The 23,736-nt window shown below is 38.0% G+C and overlaps 1 protein-coding gene across 1 annotated transcript in view; it reads right to left on the bottom strand.

Moving 5' to 3' along the window:
- Nucleotides 1–23,736, bottom strand: part of Pign (phosphatidylinositol glycan anchor biosynthesis class N) — a 148,862-nt gene that overhangs the window by 118,096 nt on the left and 7,030 nt on the right. The window contains exons 5-12 of the mRNA XM_032914828.1: nt 22,475–22,596; nt 21,711–21,809; nt 18,839–18,945; nt 10,219–10,343; nt 9,171–9,301; nt 7,831–7,947; nt 5,461–5,501; nt 2,097–2,156 (exon numbers count right to left, since the gene is read on the bottom strand). Of these exons, the coding sequence (XP_032770719.1) occupies nt 2,097–2,156; nt 5,461–5,501; nt 7,831–7,947; nt 9,171–9,301; nt 10,219–10,343; nt 18,839–18,945; nt 21,711–21,809; nt 22,475–22,596 (802 nt within the window). The remainder of the gene's footprint in view (nt 1–2,096; nt 2,157–5,460; nt 5,502–7,830; nt 7,948–9,170; nt 9,302–10,218; nt 10,344–18,838; nt 18,946–21,710; nt 21,810–22,474; nt 22,597–23,736) is intronic.

The following is a 23,736-nucleotide window of genomic DNA, read 5'->3' as shown; positions in this document are numbered from 1 at the left end:
ACACGCGTGCGCGCACACACACCCACACACACAAACACACACACGTGCTCGCACACAAATTCAAATAAAAAAACAGAAGTAAAATAAATTACTGGATTAAATGGAAATAAAGCAGAAATAATGAAGTAAATAAACAAATGAGATGAATTAAAGTCATTTATAATTGAACACTGGCAGATTACTGCTGTGGCTTGTACCCTAATGTTCTGAATGACCACATGAGTAAAGACTTGGTTCCCAGCCTGGTGCTATTGAAAGGTGATAGAAGAGTGAGGAGGTAAGACCTAATAAGAAATGACAGAAACTTTGGGGGTGGTCATTTGGGTCCCTACGGACACACCCTATTATAAGACTAGGGCAGGGCTGGAGAGATGGCTCACTGGTTAAGAGCACTGACTGCTCTTCCAGAGGTCCTGAGTTCAAATCCCAGCAACCACATGGTGGCTCACAACCATCTGTAATGAGATCTGATGCCCTCTTCTGGTGTGTCTGAAGACAGCTACAATGTACTTACATAAGAAATAAATCTTAAAAAAAAAAAAAAAAAGACTAGAGCATCTTGGTCCTTTGATTTCTCTGTCACAAGGCAAGCCATTTTGGTTTTAGTTAGCTACACACTCCTGCCACCATGTGTCAACACAGACTGAAACCTTTACTACTGGTGAGCCAAAAATAAACACATTTTGTTGTTGTTTGTTCTTATTTTGTTTCTTCATAAGTTGATAACTAGTAAATTTGTTCTAGTGATAGAAAACTGACTAATAGAACTATGTTAGTCAGACTGTTATATGTTCAGTGAACTAAATGTGCTATACACAAAGAATAATCACTGTAATGGCCACTGCTATAATACTTTTTTAAGACAAAAGGACATAAATAAGATACATGTAAGACAAAGATATTCAATTCAGTTTAAGAATAAAATTAACATACACACTTATGGCAGTCAAGATCTTATTAAAGTTCTGAATTATATTCTAATTTTAACATAAATTTGCCTAGAAAGTATGGCTGGTTGTAGCTTTCACCATTTGAGCCCCACCCCCCTTTTTTTGTTGTTGTTGGTGATTCTTCAAGACAAGGCTTCTCTGTGTTACAGCTCTAGCTGTCCTGGAACTCACTTGGTAGGCCAGAGTGGCCTCGAACTATCAGAGATCTGCTTGCCTCTACCTCTAGAGCACTGGGATTCAAGGCATGCGCCACCAGCGCCCTGCTCCAGCGCCCTGCTCGGACCCACTCCTAGAGCACTACTGCTTCCTGCTGAGGGTCTTCCACTCTGGATAAAGCATGATGGAACTGTAGTCTCAGGTCCTATCCTCCTCTATGGAAGGGCAGACAGACACCTAAGGCAGACGATCTGGATTTGGTTCTTGAGAGTCAGAACGCAGCAGCTACAAGTATAACTTTGTCCTACCCTAAGGCTGGAGCCTTGAGCATCACAGCTGTGCAGGGACCTCGTGGTTCCTACTGATTTCCAAACATGATTTTCAAGCATCTATGTGATCTGGCAAACCTTCAAATCCTTTCAAAAATTTCTCCTTTAAATGGATTCAGTTTCTGTTGCTTATAATCAAATGTTATACACGTTCATATATGTATTTACATATATATATGTGTGTGTGTGTGTGTGTGTGTGTGTGTGTGTGTGTGTGTGTGTGTGTGTGTATCACTTGCTACTAGAATAGAAAAAATCATATATTTTTAAAAGAAATAAAACATTTGAAGGCTGGAGAGATGGTTTAGAGGTTAAGAGCACTGTCTGCTCTTCCAGAGGTCCCAAGTTCAATTCCCAAAACCACATGGTGGCTCACAACCATCTGTGAGATCTGGTGCCCTCTTCAGGCCCATAGGCATATATTCAGGCAGAATGCTGTATACATTATAAAACAAATCTTTTTTTAAAAAAGAAAAAAGTCCTGAGGTGAAACACTTAAAGGTAAGCTTTCTTCCATGTTATATAACATATATTCAATTATGAGGTATTAGATATAGATATGTAGAAGGAATACAGTTTTAAAAGTACAGATTATACAGAGGCACATGAAAGATAAATTTTATTTTTATATGGAACAATTGTAATAAGTGTTATTCCTTACCACCGAATTAAGAGGAAAGGGGACTCCAATAAGGGATGCCATCAGTGGTGCAATATCAGCCTAGAAATGGAAGAGTTCAATTCTAGTAAGTCTACATGGATAAACCAGCAAATTGCATCCTCTCATACAACTACAGACTATCACTATATTTATTATAAGCAATAATATACATTATTATATAGCAGTGTCTCTAAATGCCAGATGTTGGAAATTCATGAACTTTGAAGAAAGACTATTAAAGGTCATCAATACAAAACAAAGTCGAACAAGAATCATTTACCCTATTAGAATCGGACAGTTCTGTATAAAGTTTCCAGTATTGTGTAAAAGAAGACTTTGATGGCTATAAAAGAAATGGGGGGGAGGGTCCATTTTATCTGGAGACATGTGCACAAGCACTAAAGAAAGCCCATCGGAAGGAAGTCTGGCCAAGCAGTGGAGAAGACTGCCCAATGGCACCATGGGTATTCCATTTTCAACTCCACCTTCGCCGCAGAGAGCTGTTCATGTTCTGTCGTTATTCTTTGTCTCACTGCCCATGCCTCAGCTACTGCAATCCACTTTGACCTATTATCATTCAGAGACTAATCTCTACAGGGAACTAACAACCTCAATATTTCTAAATTTAATTGGCTGTATTTATATTAGTCCTCAAAATCTGCCAAGTAGTAAAATACTTAGAAGTTGGATGAGACAGCTTCAAATCCTCGCTTGCTAGCACTGAAAACCTCAGCATGGTTTTAGACTTCCCATCAGGTAAATATGTCTCTCCCTTAGGAAGTGACAGCAGAATTAAATGAGATAAACTTACAGTGTACCTAGCACATAATAACCTGCAGTGAAGGGCAGTTACAACTGATGCTCTTACCAGGCCTCTCTCTCAGTGACCCTGGGATAAAGTCTCTTCTTGGCCCCATTAGTGCCTACTTTGAGTTCCCTTTGTTTCATTGGTGCTCTTTTTAAAGTACCTCTCTGTTCCTCACTTAATGTAGTTTGTAAGGTGTCAGATTCATGCCAGTCCCAGAAAACCAATGCTATTTAAAGGCTTCCTTACATTTTGTCTCTCCCACTCATCTCATCTATTCATCCTAAAACCTGAGAATTCTTATACATGCACACACATGTGCACACACACACACACACACACACACACACACACACACAGAGAGAGAGAAAAAGAGAGAGAGAGAGAAAGAGAGAGAGAAGGAGAGAAGGCACAGAGGGACAGAGGGACAGAGACACACACAGCCACAAAGATACATACAGACACAGACACACACAAACACATAGAAGAGACACACAGAGATACACACAAACACACACACACACACACACACACACACACACACACACACACACACACCACACATTCAAGAGCTTCCTCAAGCTTTTGGAATTAAGTCCCCAAGAGTCATCATGGCCTAACAAACCAGTCCCTAATTGTTTCTGGCTGACATCCTATGGTCCCTGTGATCTGATTACAAGCCACTTCTACCACCCTTCAGCACATGAAGTGTCTTCTATGTCAAGCCCTGTGCTCATGCTGCTCCTTTCCCAGAAAAGCTCTGTACTGACCTGGCCTTATTACTCTTGCTTATTCTTTAATCTCAGCTCAACCCTGAACCTTCTAGGAACCTTTGCTAAGCAGAGTTTACCAGATATATACATCCCATGCTCTCAGGCCTATGGGCCTCTCCTACAGTATTTACAGTTCTAGTTCCGCATTTGCTTATACAATGCTTTGACAATGCCAGCTTTCTCCTCTACAGCAGAAGCATCCAGGTCAAATATTACCCAATAGATTGGAACGTAAGAAAACAAACTTTACATTCAGTTTTTGACTAAGATCTACTTTTGGTATAAATAAAAAAATGTTTTCGTATGATACTCTTCAAATCATTTCTATTCCTTAAGACTGTTTTTTTATTTATAAATTAGTGAATTTAATATTTTAAGTTTATATATATTCATTTTCCTCAATATCATGCATTAATGCTAAGAGGAAATAAAAACCTATTTTTATTATGCTCCTAGAAACAGCTTTACAAAGGATTGATAAGAAACTGAATCCTTAAACTGTGGTTTACCATCCTTAATAAAAATGTCACCTTGTGTGTGACCTAGAAGACAAGCTACCTGCCACTTTCATAATACATTCCAGTGATGGTGACCCTTCTACAAACAGTGAAGAAGTATCCTACTTAACCAGCTTTAACCCTGCACTTTGCATTTACACGTAACATTGTCTAGCTCTGTTTCCTTTAAGACGGGTTTTATTTGTGTAGCTTTGACTGTTCTGGAATTAGCTCTGTAGACCAGGCTAGCCTCAAATTCAAAGAGATCAGCCTCCCAAGCACTGAGTCACCACTGCCCAGTGTAGCTTTCTTAAGTTACACACACACTCTCCTCTTAACAAAAGATCTGTAGATAAGTAATATAAACTCTTGTCACACTTGCTGTTCATAAGGTTAAAATACAGTAAAAACTGAAGTATCTGTTAACAAGAGAAAAAACAGTAAATGAGATCCAGGAAACACCTAAGGGGAACTTTAATGCACCTCTGCTTAACGTAAGCAATGCAATCATTACAGGAAATCGAAGAAATGTACTAAGTATGGAAGTTTAGACTTACAGAACAACTGACTAGTACCTGGAAGAAGCCTCTCAGGTGAAGATGTGGTGTACACACATATTTGGAAGAATGCATGCATGTATAGAACAGACGAAGTCAGAGGAGGATCCGGGGGTATCTGCTTCTATTGCTCTGCATCTTCTGTTTGAGACAGGCTCACTCACTTAACTGGAGACAGTCTGCATACAGGCTAACAGTGCACCAAGCCCCTAGGTTTAGTGGTCTTCACCTCCCAACACTAAGCGTACAGGAGCACGAAGCCATGCAGAGACTTTACTGGGTGCTATGAATTTGTATTCGGGTCTTTTTTCACAGTAAGACGTCTTGCATGCCTGAGGCCCCTGGAAAGAGGCTTCAGTTTAAAGTGACAGTTTAAAAACTGTTGATTCCTTATTGTGTGTAGGATGGAGGACGGGAGGGGAGCATACATGTGGAGATCAGAGGACAGCATGCTAGTCAGTTCATGTCTGCACACTGGGATTCTGGGGGATTGAACTCAGTCAAGCTCATGTGACAAGCACTTTACTCACTTAGGCATCTCAACAACCCACATGGTTTTTGTTGTTGTTGTTGTTTGTTTGACACAAGATTAGTCAGGCCAAAGCACCAGCACTGAAAGTAGTCTCCATAACAGGAATGTTAGAAATTATTGCCACTACTACAATTATTATTACTGCCAATTTTTCTCTAAATTTCTTATAGAAAATAACATAATTAAATTTGAAATGATACCTGATTGATATCTTGCCTCTTCCAATTTTCCAATCTCCATTCTGAATGACAGAGACATAAATATGATGTTAAGATTTTTAACGAGAACAAACTGTCTTATTTTCAGGAGTGCTGAACACTCCATGTAAAGCATAAGTATTGGAAACCTCTTTCTCAACCAATATAAAAAAAGAGAAATGTTAAAATAGCAGGGGAATAAAAGTAAATCTTTAGTATTTTCTATGCTTTATTAAACCTTTAACATGTTCAGGAGACATAATGCCCCAACATCCAAGGAAGCAAAAAGGGGAGTACTAGCCTAATGATAACTGACAGCAAGGCGGCTACTCACCACAGCCGACCAGCTGCTCTACTCACCACAGCCGACCAGCTGCTCTACTCACCACAGCCGACCAGCTGCTCTACTCACCACAGCTGACCAGCTGCTCTACTCACCACAGCCGACCAGCTGCTCTACTCACCACAGCTGACCAGCTGCTGAGGTGACACACAGCACAGCAGCCAACAGCCTGCCCGCCCACCCACCTTTTCACTGGGTGGACAGTTGTTGGCAAAATAGTTAAAAGTCTAGCTGTGAGGCTCCTAGATCATTCATACATTTTAAAAACAGTATGTGAAATTGCTATTAAAACCCCTTCACGGGGCACTCTTTCTAGCTTTTTGAGAAACCTCACCCTGATTTCCAGAGCTGTTTGTGCTCCAGCAGTGAATAAGAAACATAAGCCACATTCTGCATAAGTGAATAAGAAACATAAGCCACGTTCTGCGTAAGTGAATAACTGTAGCCGCGAGCCTTCCCTTTCCCCATATCCCCACCAGCTTTTGTTATCATTTGTGCTTTGGAGCTTCTGACTAAGCTAAGATTGTCTTCTCAAAGTAATTTAGATTTGCATTTCCCTTATGGCTAAAGATTTGAATATTAAAAAAATAATTTCTCAGTCATTTGTATTTCATCTTTTGAGAACTTTCTGTGTTTAGTTTTTGAGATCTAGTTACTAGCTTCCTGTCAGATATATATCTGGTAAAGAATTTTCCCCATTCTGTAGGCTGCTTCTCTGTCCAAATGATGGCGGCCTTTACTGTACAGACGTTTTTATTTTCATGTGGTCCCATTTATCAGTTGTTGGTCTTAATACTTCCATTACTGGATGCTTGCTCAGAAAGTTCTTTTCTGTGTCTGTAGTTCAAGCATATTTTCTACCTTCTATTAGATTCAGGGTATCGGATCTTACGTTACAGTCCGTCCCACACTGCTTTTGCTCATGATACACACCACATCAATTGACGTAACTAAGAGAGCACTTACTCATAACAAATAACTGTTTATAATAGCTTTACTCTACTAGGCAAGAGCTTCCATGGCATGAACAGTGTAAACACACATCTGCTTTACAGGCCACTGGGATACAATGTCATCCTCTTCAAAGCTCATGACCAAAAATGGCTCAATTGAGCTTCAAAAACCCAAACAAACAAACAAATACTATGTTTTAAACATAGTCCAGTTAGTTTGTGATTTGGGGTTGAGCATTTGTAACAATCCTAGGCTACACGGGAACCATGAGCTGGACACCCCTATGCTATTACTAAGATCTATGGAAACAACTATCCCAAAGAGAGCATAGTACATTTAAAAACATCAAAAAAGAACTGTTTAGGTTTGTCATTTGTGCTTAAATAAGTCTGGAGGAATCCTAACAGCGTACTATCGCTGTATTCTGCCTTTCTGTCAAATACTTCCTCTGTAGGCCTATGGCCTGGCTGGTATTCTCTGCCAGCACTAACAATACATAAACAGCATAACAGAAAATGCACCATGCTTACATGAAGACACGCCATTCTGTCCAAACAGAAATAACTTGGCATTATATCTAGCTTTTCATATAAGGGACAGACACTTTTAGATACTGCAATCTCATGATTAACAGAATGCTGTTTTGGGGAGGCTTAAGTTGGAAAATTGTAATCAATTTAATAAATTACCTCTAAGAAACTGTGCATTATTTATTTTATTCTTATTTACTGATACTCAAATTCTTTAATATAATTTAATAAAAATGAGATTAAAAATTTCCAATTCTTAGACATTTAGGAAGACCAAAATATTTGCTGTCAGTGGTATACAGGGATATGTTCAACACATGGTTCTGGGAAGAGCGGAGGGGAGAGAGAGAGAAAGCTAACCAACTCCTTGATTTGGAGAATCTGCATATAACAGTGACAAAAATAACACCACACGTTAAGAGATTTAAAACAATCCGAAGTGATTTGAGAAAGAAACTAATTGAAAAGTCCACTTAGTTTACTTCTAGTATTATTCTAAATGCTAGATACATAGGCATTTATGACAATAAAAACAAATGTTTGTACCTTTTAAAAACTCATCCTCATATTGCTGAGCTGATACGTTTTGAGGAAATTTGATTCCAGCTCCCCAAGTAACGAAAGGAGTTAAAGTCTCTGAAGGATGACCAGCCCCATGGGAACCTACAGCGAAGACATCGAGTCATAAGACTGAGCATACAATCACTGACGATGGCAAAATAACCTCTAAATGCTTTGGTGTAAGAATCCATCTCTGTATAGGCTGGGAAAGCCAATGGCCCAGACATGGTGACTCTTTTGCTAAATGGATATAATGACCTCTCAGTTGTCTTCTCAATAACAATGCTGTTATCTATGCATTACTGCTTTTGTCAGCTCTAGCCAAAGAAAGCGCTTCTTACACTGAGCAGCAGTAACTGCAGTGACACATGACTGCTCAAGCAATGCAAACAGGTGGCTATTGAATGCTCAGCCATTAGGGGGACATCTATATCACTTGTAAATCCCAGAAAGAGCCAGGGCAGACAGAGGCAGAAAGAGTAGGGAAAAATTATTCAGGGGAATCATCTCCCAGTTGGGATCAGTGGTATGAACAGGACAGCAAGATTCACGATGGAATGAAAATAAAATGTTCCCCACAGGTTCACATATTAAATACCTGGTGACCAGCTGGTGCTGAGACTTTGGGAGGCTGTAGAAACATTATGGTATTGCCAGCTAGAGTAATTAGTCACCAGAGGTATGCCTTTGAGGGTAGGAACCTGTCCCCATCCCTATTTCTCTATCTTTGCTTCTATCTGCTACAAGGTAAAAAAAAATCTTCTCTGCCAAATACCCAGCAACACGAGTTCTGTCCAAGCCACCAACCACAACAAATCCTCTAAAACAGTGAGCTAAAGGAAGAATTTCTTCTTAAGTTGCTCTCATGTATTTTAGTCACAGATATGCACAAGTGACTGACACAGAATCCTTGTTCCAGCCTCTCTGTAAATGGGACAGCTAAAAGCAGTCCTTTCTAAGATGGACTCCAGCTCACTTGAATTTCATCTTACGATGCAAGAGGTCAAACCTCATCTTGATGTCCCATCATTCTCTAAGCACAAACTCCATTGGGAACCTCCCAGGGAGCACGGAGTTGTGCTGTCCAAGGCAGCCCTCAGACATATATACACCCTAAGTAGCATCACTCTCTTTGCCTGTAAATTCCAGGTACAATTTCTGTTCTACTTCCTCATTTGTAAATGAGATTATGTTCATCTCACAATCAGGAAGGTCAGACATTTTAAACATGCAATCATGTGCTGACAGCTGATTTTCTGAACATAATACTTGGAAGCTACATCTGCCACTACTTTCATTAAAGTAGTAATGAAAGACAGACTAACCCCAGTCTGTCATTCCATGGTCAGAGGTAAAAATAAATGCTGTTTTCCCATCATCTCCATAAAAATGCTTGAATATTGATACAATTTCCTTCACTCCATCATCAACTTTTTTAATATTGTCCTTATATTCCCTGTTTACAAAAAAATAGAAAGAACAATAAATTAAATTAATTTACAGAAATCAAATTTATTCAACTCAGATTCATTACATTTAAAGTCAAAAACTGAAGAAATACTTTCAGATTTAATCTTTACTACTTTAAGTCAGAGCCTCTCATAAGACTAATTTTTTGTTTAAAAATTTTAAAAAACTGAAATAGTTTTCATAGATATGTTAAAAGGAAAGTACTGATTAGTAAATATATTACAGTGAACACTTATAAAATTCTAAATAAGATAATAAAGACTTTCGATTTTATGCACCTGATAAACTATACTGTTCTGGTGACCTTAATAGGGAAGTATCATTATTTACAATACAGAATTTTTCCATACTAGAAAGTACTTGTGATTTATATCTACTACACTGTTGAGAACAAATTATAATCAAGCTTCTCATATAGTTACACCAAGTCAGTTTAATATGAATATATCCCACTAATGAAAACACTGCATCATGTTAAACTAGGGGAATATGAGATATTCATGCTGGTTATTAAATAGTAGACATTAGAGTTAATAGAAAAACAACTCAAAATAAAGAATAAAAGTTAAGATGACTTCTTCTTTCTTATGGTCTGCAAAACTGAGACGACCACTAAAGAAGTAATAAACACTTTATGCAACTGTTTGCTGGATACAATGCTGTTAAATAAACACCCAAAGACATTCCATCTGTTATAAAATCCATACCATAAAATGTTTGTGCTTTGAGATTTACTGGAAACACTCCTAAAATGTGGGTTCTTGAACTATACATCGTATAACTGAAAACACCACGGAGGATAGCACTTTCATAAAGTACTGGTTCTGTTGTCATAATTACAAAGAAAATCCCAAACTATACCAATCTTAAACAAGATCAAAGAGAACACCAAATTCAAATTACCTTGATGATGGTCGATGAGCATGTCCATTTGTATCTATTCCTAATAAATGTAAGAAAAAAACGACTTTTTCTTCATTTACTTTTGAGAACAAAGACTGGTTGTTTCTTGCAGCATCAAAGAAGTCCTACATGTAACAAATCAGGTGGAAAATAATTTAGTTTATTTAAATTTGTAAATAAGCATAACTTAAATCATCATATTTTGTTTCATTTTGTCCTTAAAATATAAAGCAAGAACTCTTGGTTATCAATTCAGATATTTCTGTCCAAATAAACATTCAGCTATTGTGTACTATTAAAGAAAAGGAGCCTAATTTCACACCTTTATTACCACAGAACTATTATGATTTTTAAAAACAAGAAATATTTCGTTCAATGGCAAATATTAAATGGTAGTGGTGGAAACAGTTCAAGAAATTTATTATATTTAAATATACTTGGAAATGGATCATTTTTCAATGTCTTGTTCCACTGCAATTTTGGTCAAATTATGACATCTCACTTAGATTTTGAAATTCCTAACTACTTCTTCCACGAGTAGGACCTGGTCTTGGTGTCCTGTGCTGGAGAAACATCACTTAACAAAGTATGGTTCAGAAGTTATTAAATCAATGTCACAATAACAAACGGAATTCATAAGCCAGCCCTTCCGACACAAATAATTCTCATATTCATGAGCATGTATGCAAGTACCCACAGAGGATGCTTTAAAATTATTTTAAATGAACCAACTATGTGAACAGGTATCATTATTTTTTACACAACTGTATACAGATTTAGAAGATGCTTTCAATGAGATGAGTATTTCTAAAAATATAATTATAAAAAGTATTGAAGACTGGCAGGATTAATATAGTAAAAATGGCCATTTTACCAAAAGTGATCTACACATTCAATGCAATCCAATTCTTCAAAGAGTTAGACAGAACAATTTGCAAATTCATCTGGAATAACAAAAACCCAGGATAGCTAAAACTATCCTCAACAATAAAAAGGACTTCAGGGGGAATCACTATCCCTGAACTCAAGCAGTATTACAGAGCAATAGTGATAAAAACTGCATGGTATTGGTACAGAGACAGACAGATAGACCAATGGAATAGAATTGAAGACCCAGAAATGAACCCACACACCTATGGTCACTTGATTTTTTGACAAAGGAGCTAAAACCATCAAATGGAAAAAAGATAGCATTTTCAGCAAATGGTGCTGGTTCAACTGAAGGTCAACATGTAGAAGAATGTAGATCGATCCATGCTCATCACTCTGTACAAAGCTTGAGTCCAAGTGGATCAAGGACCTCCGCATCAAACCAGATACACTCAAACTAATAGAAGAAAAACTAGGGAAGCATCTGGAACACATGGGCACTGGAAAAAATTTCCTGAACAAAACACCAATGGCTTATGCTCTAAGATCAAGAATCAACAAATGGGATCTCATAAAACTGCAAAGCTTCTGTAAGGCAAAGGACACTGTGGTTAGGACAAAATGCCAACCAACAGATTGGGAAAAGATCTTTACCAATCCTACAACAGATAGAGGCCTTATATCCAAAATATACAAAGAACTCAAAAAGTTAGACTGCAGGGAGACAAATAACCCTATTAAAAATGGGGTTCAGAGCTAAACAAAGAATTCACAGCTGAGGAATGCCGAATGGCTGAGAAACACCTAAAGAAATGTTCAACATCTTTAGTCATAAGGAAATGCAAATCAAAACAACCCTGAGATTTCACCTCACACCAGTGAGAATGGCTAAGATCAAAACTCAGGTGACAGCAGATGCTGGCGAGGATGTGGAGAAAGAGGAACACTACTCCATTGTTGGTGGGATTGCAGACTGGTACAACCATTCTGGAAATCAGTCTGGAGGTTCCTCAGAAAATTGGACATTGAACTGCCTGAGGATCCAGCTATACCTCTCTTGGGCATGTACCCAAAAGATGCCCCAACATATAAAAAGACACGTGTCCACTATGTTCATAGCAGCCTTATTTATAATAGCCAGAAGCTGGAAAGAACCCAGATGCCCTTCAACAGAGGAATGGATACAGAAAATGTGGTACATCTACACAATGGAATATTACTCAGCTATCAAAAAACAATGACTTTATGAAATTCAGAGGCAAGTGGTTAGAACTGGAAAATATCATCCTGAGTGAGCTAACCCAATCACAGAAAAAAACACACATGGTATGCACTCATTGATAAGTGGCTATTAGCCCAAATGCTTGAATTACCCTAGATGCCTAGAACAAATGAAACTCAAGACGGATGATCAAAATGTGAATGCTTTCACTCCTTCTTTAAAGGGGGAACAAGAATACCCTTGGCAGGGAATAGAGAGGCAACGATTAAAACAGACACAGAAGGAACACCCATTCAGAGCCTGCCCCACATGTGGCCCATACATACACAGCCACCCAATTAGACAAGATGGATGAAGCAAAGAAGTGCAGGCCGACAGGAGCCGGATGTAGATCGCTCCTGAGAGACACAGCCAGAATACAGCAAATACAGAGGCGAATGCCAGCAGCAAACCACTGAACTGAGAATAGGACCCCCGTTGAAGGAATCAGAGAAAGAACTGGAAGTGCTTGAAGGGGCTCCAGACCCCATATGTACAACAATGCCAAGCAACCAGAGCTTCCAGGACTAAGCCACTACCTAAAGACTATACATGGACTGACCCTGGACTCTGACCTCATAGGTAGCAATGAATATCCTAGTAAGAGCACCAGTGGAAGGGGGGAAGCCCTGGGTCCTGCTAAGACTGAACCCCCAGTGAACTAGATTGTTTTCGGGAGGGCGGCAAGGGGGAGGATGGGGAGGGAACACCCATAAAGAAGGGGAGGTGGGAGGGATTAGGGCGATGTTTGCCCGGAAACCGGGAAACGCAATAACACTCGAAATGTATATAAGAAATACTCAAGTTAATAAAATAAATAAATAAATAAATAAATAAATAAATAAATAAATAAAAATAAAGTATTGAACAGTATATGTGGGATAATTAAGAAAAATTATCCAAGGATAAAACTACCCTTAACCTTCAATTTTTTTTTAAACATTTATTTATTATGTATACAGCATACAGCTTTCTGTCTGCATGTATGCACCTGCAGGCCAGAAGAGGGCATCAGACCTGATTATAGATGGTTGTGAGCCACCATGTGGTTGCTGGGAATTGAACTCAGGACCTCTGGAAGAGCAGACAGTGCTCTTAACCACTGAGCCATCTCTCCAGCTCAACCTTCAATTTATAATCTACTTAAGTTAAACTATATTTTTCCATGACTAGCAAAAACTTTAAGCACACATACAAGATTCGGGAAGCTATGAAACACTAACCAGGTAGGGCTCAATCTGACTTTTGACAAGTGTCACTTTGAAAGCAGTTTTAAAGTTCTGTTACTTAAAGAAGCTCTTAGACAATTATCCTGCACTGCTTTCCCAGAGGCAACACCAGGAACACCATGGAAGACCCCGTTGCATTCCCTATGCCTGCCACCTCCCCTTAAAGTACACCCAGCAGTCATCAACTGAACCCTATTCCCTGTACTCCATTTTCTAGTCACAATTCCTCCTGCTTTCCTAGAGGCCACACGAGCACCAGGGACACCAAGCCATACTGGCACTAGGAACCCCAAAGACAAATCTGGCAGGCAAAACCACAGCAGTCACAATGGCCACAAAACTTCCATCTGAGCCATCAGCATGAACCTGAAGACACGCTGACTACGCAGGCCAAAGACTGAGAAGACACAGAAAGCAAAGGGAAACAATCTTAAAGAACCACCCATCTAACAGAGATGAACTTAGAAATCAGCACCTGAACTGCCAATAATCACCCCAAAACCCAGATGACTAAAGACCAGCTTAAGAACACAGTCAACAACAGCCAGGGCAATGAGGCCCCACCAGAGCCCAGCTGTCCTGCAAAATGTGGTCATTCCACCATAGCTTAAGCACATGAAAATGACATTAAGTCCAATCTTAAGAAAATAGAGGCCTTAAGAAAATAGAAAGGAAAGGAATAAATCCCTTAAAGAAATACAGGAAAATGCAATAACTAAGTAAAGAAAATGAATAAAATTGCTCAAGACCTGAAAATGGAGATAGAAGTAATAAAGGAAACATAAACTGAGGGAATCCTAAAAATGGACATGTTAGGTAAGAGAACAGGAACTACAGATGCAAGCATCACCAACAGAACACAAGATGTGGAAAAAAGCCTCTCACACATAGACTATGTGAAGGAAGAATTCAATACATCTGACAATGATAATAATGATAATAAAATGATAATGTAAAAAAGTTCCACACAAAACATGCAGGAAGTGTTGGTCACTATGAAGAGACCAAACCTAAAAATTACACAAGATTCCAAGCTCAAAGGCCCAGAAAATATTTTCAACAAAATTATAGGAAAAAGTTCCCATAACCTAAAGGAAGAGATACCCATAAATATATAAGCTTACAGAATACAAAATACAGTTGACCAAAAGGAAAATCTACCCACTACATAATAATCAAATCACTAAATGCACAGAAAAAAAGAATGAATGTGAAAAGCAGCAAGGGAAATAGACCAAGTAACATATAAAGGCAGACCTATCAGAATTTCACCTGACTTCTCAACAGACACATGAAAAACCAGAAGGGCCTGGCTGGACAGAGGTCATACAATCCCGGAGAACACAAATCCCAGCCCAGGCTGCTATACCCTGAAAAACTTTCACTCACCATAAAGGGAGAAACCAAGATACAACATGACAAAACCAAATTTAAACAGTATCTTTCCACCAACCCAGCCCTACAGAGGATACTAGAAAGAAAATTCCAATCCAATAGGCCAATTACATTCAAAAACAAACAAACAAACAAACAAAAAAGCCCACAAGAAATCATTAATTTCACACCACTAAAACCAAAAGAATAACACAATAACACACACACACACACACACACACACACACACACACACACACACACAAAGCCAACACAAACCTCAAAATAATAGGGAATAACAATTACTGGTTTTTGATATCTCACAATATCAATGGATTTAATTCCCCAATAAAAGTTACCAAAAGGAGACTCATTATTCTTCTGCATACAAGAATAATATCTTAGGATCAAAAATAGACCTTACCTCAGAGTAATGGGCTAAAAATAATTTTCCAAGCAAAGAGACCCAAGAAGTAAGTTAGGGTAGCTATTGTAATATCTAATAAGATAGACTGTCAAGAATAATTAATCAAAAGATGCAGATGGAAACGTCATACTCATCAAAAAAATTGACCAAGATAACATCTAAATTCTGAATATCTCTGTCCTAAATACAAGGGCACCCAAATTCATAAAAGAACCATTACTGAAACTTAAATCACACATTAAACTCCATACATTAATAGTGGAAGATTTGATAACTCCACTCCACCAATGGACAGGTCATCCAGACAGAAGCTAAACAGAGAAATAATGAGATTAACTGATGTTAAGAACCAAACAAACCTAACAGATATCTACAGAAAATTTCACCCAAACACAAAAGAATCTACCTTCTTAGTACCTCAGGGAACCCTCTCCAAAGTTGACCACATACTTGGTCGCAAAGCAAGTCTCAAGAGATTTAAGAAAATTGAAATGATCCCTTGGTATTCCTAAACTAAAAGGCATAAAGAACCTATCCAATTTAAAAGAAATATCAGAAATGAAGAGATATAACAACAGACACTGAGGAAACCCAAACAATCATTAGGTTTGAGTTCAAAAACCTGTACTTAACAAAACTAGAAAATCTAAATGAAACTGGTGGTTTTCTTGAAAGATACCACTTATCAAAGTTAAATCAAGATCAGGTAAAGAATTTAAATAGACCTGTAAATGCTAAGGAAATAGAAGCAGTCATTAAACTCTCCCAACAATAAAAAGCCCAGGTCCATATGGTTTTAATGCAGAATTCTACCAGACTTTCTCAAGAGAGCTAATATCAATACTCCTCAAAATATTCCACAAAACAGAAACAGAAGAACACTTCCAAATTCATTTTATGAGGCCACAATCACCCTGACACCTAAATACTAGAAAGATTCAACCAAGAAAAAGAATTTCAGATGAATGTCCATTATGAATATTGATGTAAATTCTCAATAAAATATTTGCCAGCAGATCAACAACATTATCCACCAAGATCAAGTAAGCTTTGTCCCAGAGATTCAAGAAGGTTCAACATAACAAAATCCAACAATGTAATCCACCATATAAACAAATTGAAAAGAAAAGAAAATCACGTGATCATCTCATTAGATACTGAAAAAAACCTTTGACAAAATCCAACACCCCTTCATGATAAAAGTCTTAGATCAGGGATACAAGGCTCATATCTAAACACAATAATTGGCATTATACAGCAAGCCAATCACCAATAACCAACATCAATTTAAATGGAGAGAAATTTAAAGCAATTCCAATAAAATCAGGGACAAGACCAGGTTTTCCAGTCTCTCCTTATCTATTCAATAAAGTATTTGAAGGTTTAGCTACAACAGTAAGACTATTAAAGGCACTCAAACAGATACAAATTGGAAAGGAAGAAATCAAAGTACAACTGTTTGCTGATGATATTATAGTATGCATAAGTGACCCCCAAAACTACCAGAAAACACCTATAGCTGAAAAACACCATCAGCTGGACATAAAATTAACTCAAGGAAATCAGTAGCCCTCCTTAATACAAATGATAAATAGGGTCAGGAAGAAAAGAACACCCTTCGCAATAGATACAAATGATATAAAATATAGTGGTGTAACGCCAACCAAGCAAGTATGCATGACTTGTATGACAAGAACCTCAAATCTCTGAGGAAAGAAATTGAAGATATCAGAAGATAGAAAGATCTCTCATGCTCACGGATCAGTAGGATTAACATAGTAAAAATGGCCATCTTACCAAAAGCAAGCTACAGATTCAATGCGATCCCCATCAAAATTCCAACACAATAATTTGGTTTTGAAAGTACAAAACTCAACTTCATATAGAAAAACAAAAAATCCAGGATAGCTAAAACAATCCTGTATAATAAAAGAACTTCTGGAGGTGTCTCCTTCCTCACCTCAAGCTGTACTACAGAGCTTTAGTGATAAAGACAGCACGGTAGCACAGCAGCGCACACAGCATGGTAGCGCGCACAGCACAGTAGTACAGAACCAGACAGGAATTCAATGTAATTGAATCAAAGACCCAGAAGTAAATCCACACACACATGGACTCCTGATTTTTGACAAAGAAGCCAAAATTGTACAATGGAAAAAAGAAAGAATCTTCAACAAATGGTGCTTCTTTTCTAACTGTGCACATATAAAAATACAAATAGATCCAAATTTATTACAACAATACAGGATACCCTAAATATGATAGGAGAGAAAGTAGGAAATGGTCTTGAATGTATTTGCACAGGAGACAACACCAATGTACTGTATTTCCTGAGCACAACACCAATAGCTCAGTCACTAAGATATTGATTGAACTAACAAATGGGCCCGCATGAAGACATGAGGTAACCCAGATGGAGAAAAGACAGACATGGGATGTACTCATAAGTGGACATTAGCCATACAGTGAAGGATAAGCATGCTGCAACCCACAGAACCAGAGAAACTAAGTAAGAAGGAAGGCTCAAGTAGGGGACGCTTGAATCTCACTGAGAGAAATAGAACAGTCACAGTGGGTTGATGGGGTAAAGTAGGGGAGGGACACAGTGCGGGGGTTGGGGGGGAACCTTGATCAGAATGTAAAGTAAATAAAGTAACTAATTACAAAGAGTCACCACTCTGGGGAAAAAAGCAGCTCACAGGCATTGCTGGCTAATCTGTTTGGGCTTATCTGATTCTCCTTCCCTTTTGGTAGGAAACTTTTTAAAATGTGTATGTGAATGGGCCTGACTGTCTATATATTTTCCGGAGTGCATGTAGGTGCCTGAGAAGGCCAGAAGAGGATGTCAGAACAGAAGTTATAGGTAAGCTGCCCAGTGTTAGTTCTAGGGATCGAACCTGCGTCCTGCAGTAGGTACTCTTAGCTGCTGAGCCATCTTTCCACCCCTAATTTTTCTTTGTTATTATAAAAGTATGATTCTGAAACAACATTTTCAAGATGTTCCACCTTTCACATGACAAAAGCTCCAAAGGTCAACAAAAGATCAATAATTACCTACGATGATTCACCAGACTAGAAATGGTTAGCAGGCTTTTGTGGCTCCTAACCTAGGGTTCATTTTACCTTAAGGAACACAAATCTTTAGAGGGTTATTTAAAAAAAATTTTTTTAAACTTTTATTAGTCACTTTAGTACATGTAATTTCTTTTAAAAATACCATGGTACAACACTGAATGCTCAAAGTCACACAGGCAGAAAACTAAACCTGAGATAAGTACACTCAGAAGTTTTAACTAAGAATGTATTAAGCTACAAGGCACTGCATACAAACACCTCCCCCGCGTGGTGGTATTCCCATGTAAAACAGGACTTGGTCACCAAAGCAAGAAGGCCCAGAACAATGGACAGCCCAGGGTACATAACAAGACTCTGTTTCAAAACAAAGCAAACAACATGCACCTTAACTTTATCAAAAACCCAGGTATCCAGCTTTGTGGCATCGTGAGCACCAAAATCTTCTCTTTGAGCATCATAACTGTAAGTATAAACATGGTCACCACTAGCACCTGAAAAGGAAATTTGATGAAAAGAAAAATTTTAGGAAACAACAATAAAAATTTCAGCTATGATAAAACACGAGATAATCATTACTTATTTTTGTTGTTTTGAGATCATCTTGCTCTACTGTCCATGCTGGTCTGGAATCTGTACCCTCAGTCATCTCTCCCCTTAAGCGGCCTGAGTCCTAAGATGACAGGCATGCCCCCATCATACCTGGCTCTACCTCAGGAAGTTTATAACTTGCCAGGATTAATACAACATGCTTTATGACAGAGAATGGGAAGATAGGAGAAATCATGAAATTTTATCTTATGTTTCATGAGTCATATTATATACATCAATACATCCATTTTGTTCTCAAAATAACATTCTTAACTTACCGAAGTCAAAATTCTAATGTGCAATAAAATAAAGTCCTGAAGTTTGTCTCCATTTAAACATGTCCCTCTGAAGAGGTTATAATATAAAACAGATGAAGAAGGCTAGCATAATCCTTCCTAGAGCAAACTCTGAAATATATTACTTGTCTTAAAATTAAATGTATTTGTCTCGACTAAAGGAAATAAATAGCCTAGAGTTGAGTGTGTGCCTATAATCTAAGCACTAAGGAAGTAGAGACAAGAAAAATCTCAAGATTGAAGCCAGACAGACCCTGTCTCAAAAGCAAGGATTGGAGGAAGGAGGTCAAATGCTGCTTATTACCAAATAAAGAGGTGAACAAATATGCCAATCTTATAAATTTATAAAACATGTACTAAGAATCTATAATCAATTTCTGAGATGGATACACTTTTATATGGATCATGAGAGCGATACATCATGAAGTAATGACAGCCTTCTACAGCATCAACTCAGGTCTAGTGACCTTGCAACTGCTCAGCCATTCCACTCCCCACATCCCAAATACAGACATATGAAGGAGTTGGATATTTATATACCGTACACATTGGAACATTCCTACTGGTTTGTGTCTGATACAGTCCTGTCTTATCAACTGTGACCAGAAGTTGGAAGATTAATTTGGTAAGCCACAGTAACTTAATCAGTCCTAACTGCTTCCTAAAGAATGAAATGTATAAATAGCAAATGGGGTTTGTCCAGTGAAATACCAGTCTATAGACAGCATAAATACAATTTTGAACACATATTTTGCTTTCTTAATACAAAAGTGTCTTCAGTAGTTCCACTTATGTGTACTGACTGGTTTTGTGTGTCAACTTGACAGAAGCTAGAGTCGTCAGAGAGGAAGGAGCTTCAGTTGAGGAAACACCTCCATGAGACCCAGCTGTAAGGCATTTTCCCAACTAGTGATCAATTTAGGTAGGGACCAGCCCAGTGAGGATAGTACCATCCCTGGGCTGAGGTAGTCATGGGTTCTGTAAGGAAAGCAAGCAAGCCAGTAAACAGCACTCCGCCATGACTCTGCATGAGCTTCCACCGCCAGGTTCCAGCACTGATTACGTTCCTGTCCTGGAGGCCATTACGTCCTCCAATAATGGACTGTGATCTAGAAGTGTAAGTTAAATAAACCCTTTCCTCCTCAATGTGCTCTCTGGTTATGGTGTTCTGTCATAGCAATAGGAACTCTAAGACACCATGTATGTATGTATAATATTATAAAATCCTTCCATTAAGTGGGGTGGCCAGTCACTTTGCTCCCAGTAAAAATCATTCAGGAACAAAAATTACACCCGGCTGACTTTTTAAAATAAATGAATGTTCTAATCAAGAGATGTTGATTGTTACTTGTGGATTTGTGCATATAAACAAATTCAGCAAATCAACAAACTGAAATGGCAACATTGTATGTGGGAGGTATTTCAATATATTAAAATGCCACATTAGTATGATATACATTAAATATCAAAGGTTTGGCACACTAAATAGATTAGTCATCATAAATGCTTGAATATTTAGAATTTTATGTAACTATCTACTGGATTTTTTAACAAATTATTTAAATATGAAGAACCAGACACCAACACTGTTCCCATAAAGAGAACAAGCACTTCAATAAATATTCAAATGAATCATTTACTTCTAAAAATAAACTTATAAGGTATAATAACTATTATAAAACATTTTATATGAAGGAAAACTAGAACTCAAGTTTACAAGGCTGTTATATGATAGAATTATATCTTATTCCATTGAATTAAAAAATATTAACAGTGTTATACAGCAATCTTTGTAGTTAAAATACAGCAAAGGAGAAATCCCATCTGTTAAACTGATAATCAAGTCCACTGTAGAAAACATTTCTGTTTCAGAGCTCATTAAAAAACCTTTAGAAATGAATAAATACAATATATAAAACTAGAATATAAGCCAGCAAGATGCCTAAACAGGAAGAGGCACTTGCTCCCAAGACTAGCAATCTGAGTTATATGCCTAGGATCCATACGATAGAAGGAAAGAACAGACTCCTGTCTGTTGCCTCTACCTTTACATGAGTACCGTGTACAGCATGAGCATGCGAAATAGATGGCTCTGCCTGGCCTGAAACTCAGGCTGGTCTCAAGCTCAGAGAGATCTACGTGCCTCTGCTTCCAGAGTGCTGGGATTAAAGGTGTGTAGCACATCTTTTTTACCACACATGGCTAAATAAAAACTTGCAGATAAAGAATTAAAAACCAAGGGGGTAGAGTGTAGCTGAGTAACAGAATAATTTAATACATGAGAGGCCCTGAATTTCATCCTCAATACTCCAAGAATAAAAGCATTTAGTTATAACTTATTTGCTACCTAAAATATAATCAATGTCTCTTACCTTTGGCAAACATAGGCAAGATATCTGGACTCCCCCAGCTCCATGTGTACTTGCTTTCATTAAAAAGAGAATCAAATTCTACAGGATTTTCTTTCCACCCTTAGGGTAATGAAGAAAAGAAGCAAGAAATAATGTAAGTGGACAGTAAAATAAGGCTGAAAGAAGCATTCTTCAAATACTGAGGACAACACATTAAACTCAGATTGGCTTAGGCATACTGTATATCTATCTGAATATAAGTGTTAGATAATTCACTTCTTATTAAAAATCATCACTTCTAAATTCTTGATTATAATATCTAACAAAATCACATATCCATACATACATGCCTTTTCAGTAGTTCAGGATGAGAAGAGACTAAAGTTTAATTCCAGAATCAACACCAGGATGTGTTCATGTAAGTAAGGCATACTCGAAGACTTGTCAAAGGTACCTCAAACCACTACCGAGACATGGCTCAGAGGTTAAAAGAACTTGCTGCTCTTGCAAAACCAGATGTTCAAGGTTTGGTTTCTAGCACCAACATTGGGTGGCTCACAACCACCTTTAACTCTAGTTTCAGGAAAATTGAATAACTTCTTGCCCCCATAAACACAGATACACACACACACAAACACAGACAAACACACGCGTGCATGCGCACGCGTACACACACACACACATCTTTAAAAAACACACTGAGTTTTCAACTGCTGTCATGATTCAATGGTAAGAAAGTGTTCTATACCAAGCATTTTATTTATGAAACTGTTTCAGAACACAACCTTTGGCGACTGCACTGACATCCTCATAAAACCCAGCTATCAAGGCTACATGGCCAGGCCGAGACTCTGTTGGCACACGCGTGTGAGAGACTCCCCAGCTGCCTTCATGCATGATAACATTCCTAAAAGACAATTGAGATGAACAATTAATATATGCTGGTACTGAAACTCTCTTTAGTCTTTAGGACTTTTATGCAAGGAATCAAACCAAAAAGTTAAATTGTAAGACAGAAAGGAATCTTTTTTTTTTTTTTTTTTTTTTCAGAGCTGGGGACCGAACCCAGGGCCTCGCGCTTGCTAGGCAAGCACTCTACCGCTGAGCTAAATCTCCAACCCTCGACAGAAAGGAATCTTAACACCTACTTAAGCCCAATCCTATACTGTCCACCAATTCACTGCAATGCAGTAGCATGAAGGAGCCCAGGCAGGAAGAACAACAAAATCACCCTCTACTACAGAATAGCAAGAGATAAACCACTCCCTACTGTTTTATACAGAAAAAGCTGATATTCAGAATATTATATTGTTAAGTTTTATTTGAATTGAGGATGGTATATGGCTATATAAAAGAAAGTCCTCTGGGTTCGATCCCCAGCTCCGAAAAAAAAAAAAAAAGAAAGTCCTTTTCTTAGCATATGTAATATAGTGTTTGGTGGAAAAATGCCATTGTCATATTTTCAAATTGTTCAGGGAGAAAAGCTAAAAATTTTACAATATGCACATCCACAATTGTGTGTATGAGAAAAAATTCACATAATTTTAAAGTGGACAAAAAGGTCAGGCATGGAGGTACATGTTCTTAATCCCAGGACTTGGGAGGCAGAAGCAAGCAGCTCTCTGAGTTTGAGGCCAACCTGATCTACGTAGCAAGTCCCAGGTCAGTCAGGGCTACATAGTGAGACTTTGTTTCCAACCTCCCCTCACCCCCAATAAAAAAAAACAAAAACAAACAACAAAAAAACCACCAAACAAAACAAAACACAAATTTTTAAAAAGTTTTAAATATGGTGAATTGCAAGCTGATGTTCATCAATTCATAATATCATCCCTTTTTAAACTTAAGCTAACATTTCTATGTTCAGCATCCTTAGTCATCAAGGAAATGGATCAAAACTTGAGACTCTACCTGACACCAGTCGGAATGGCTAAGATCAAAAACTCAGGTGACAGCAAAGGCTGGTGAGGATGTGGAGAAAGAGGAACACTCCTTCACTGCTGGAGGGACTGCAGGCTGGTACAACCACTCTGAAAACCAGTCTGGC

The sequence above is a fragment of the Rattus rattus genome, chromosome 10, assembly GCF_011064425.1.
Source record: "Rattus rattus isolate New Zealand chromosome 10, Rrattus_CSIRO_v1, whole genome shotgun sequence".
In the NCBI taxonomy this organism is placed as follows: Eukaryota; Metazoa; Chordata; class Mammalia; order Rodentia; family Muridae; genus Rattus; species Rattus rattus.
This window is presented reverse-complemented; position numbering and strand designations above follow the sequence as displayed.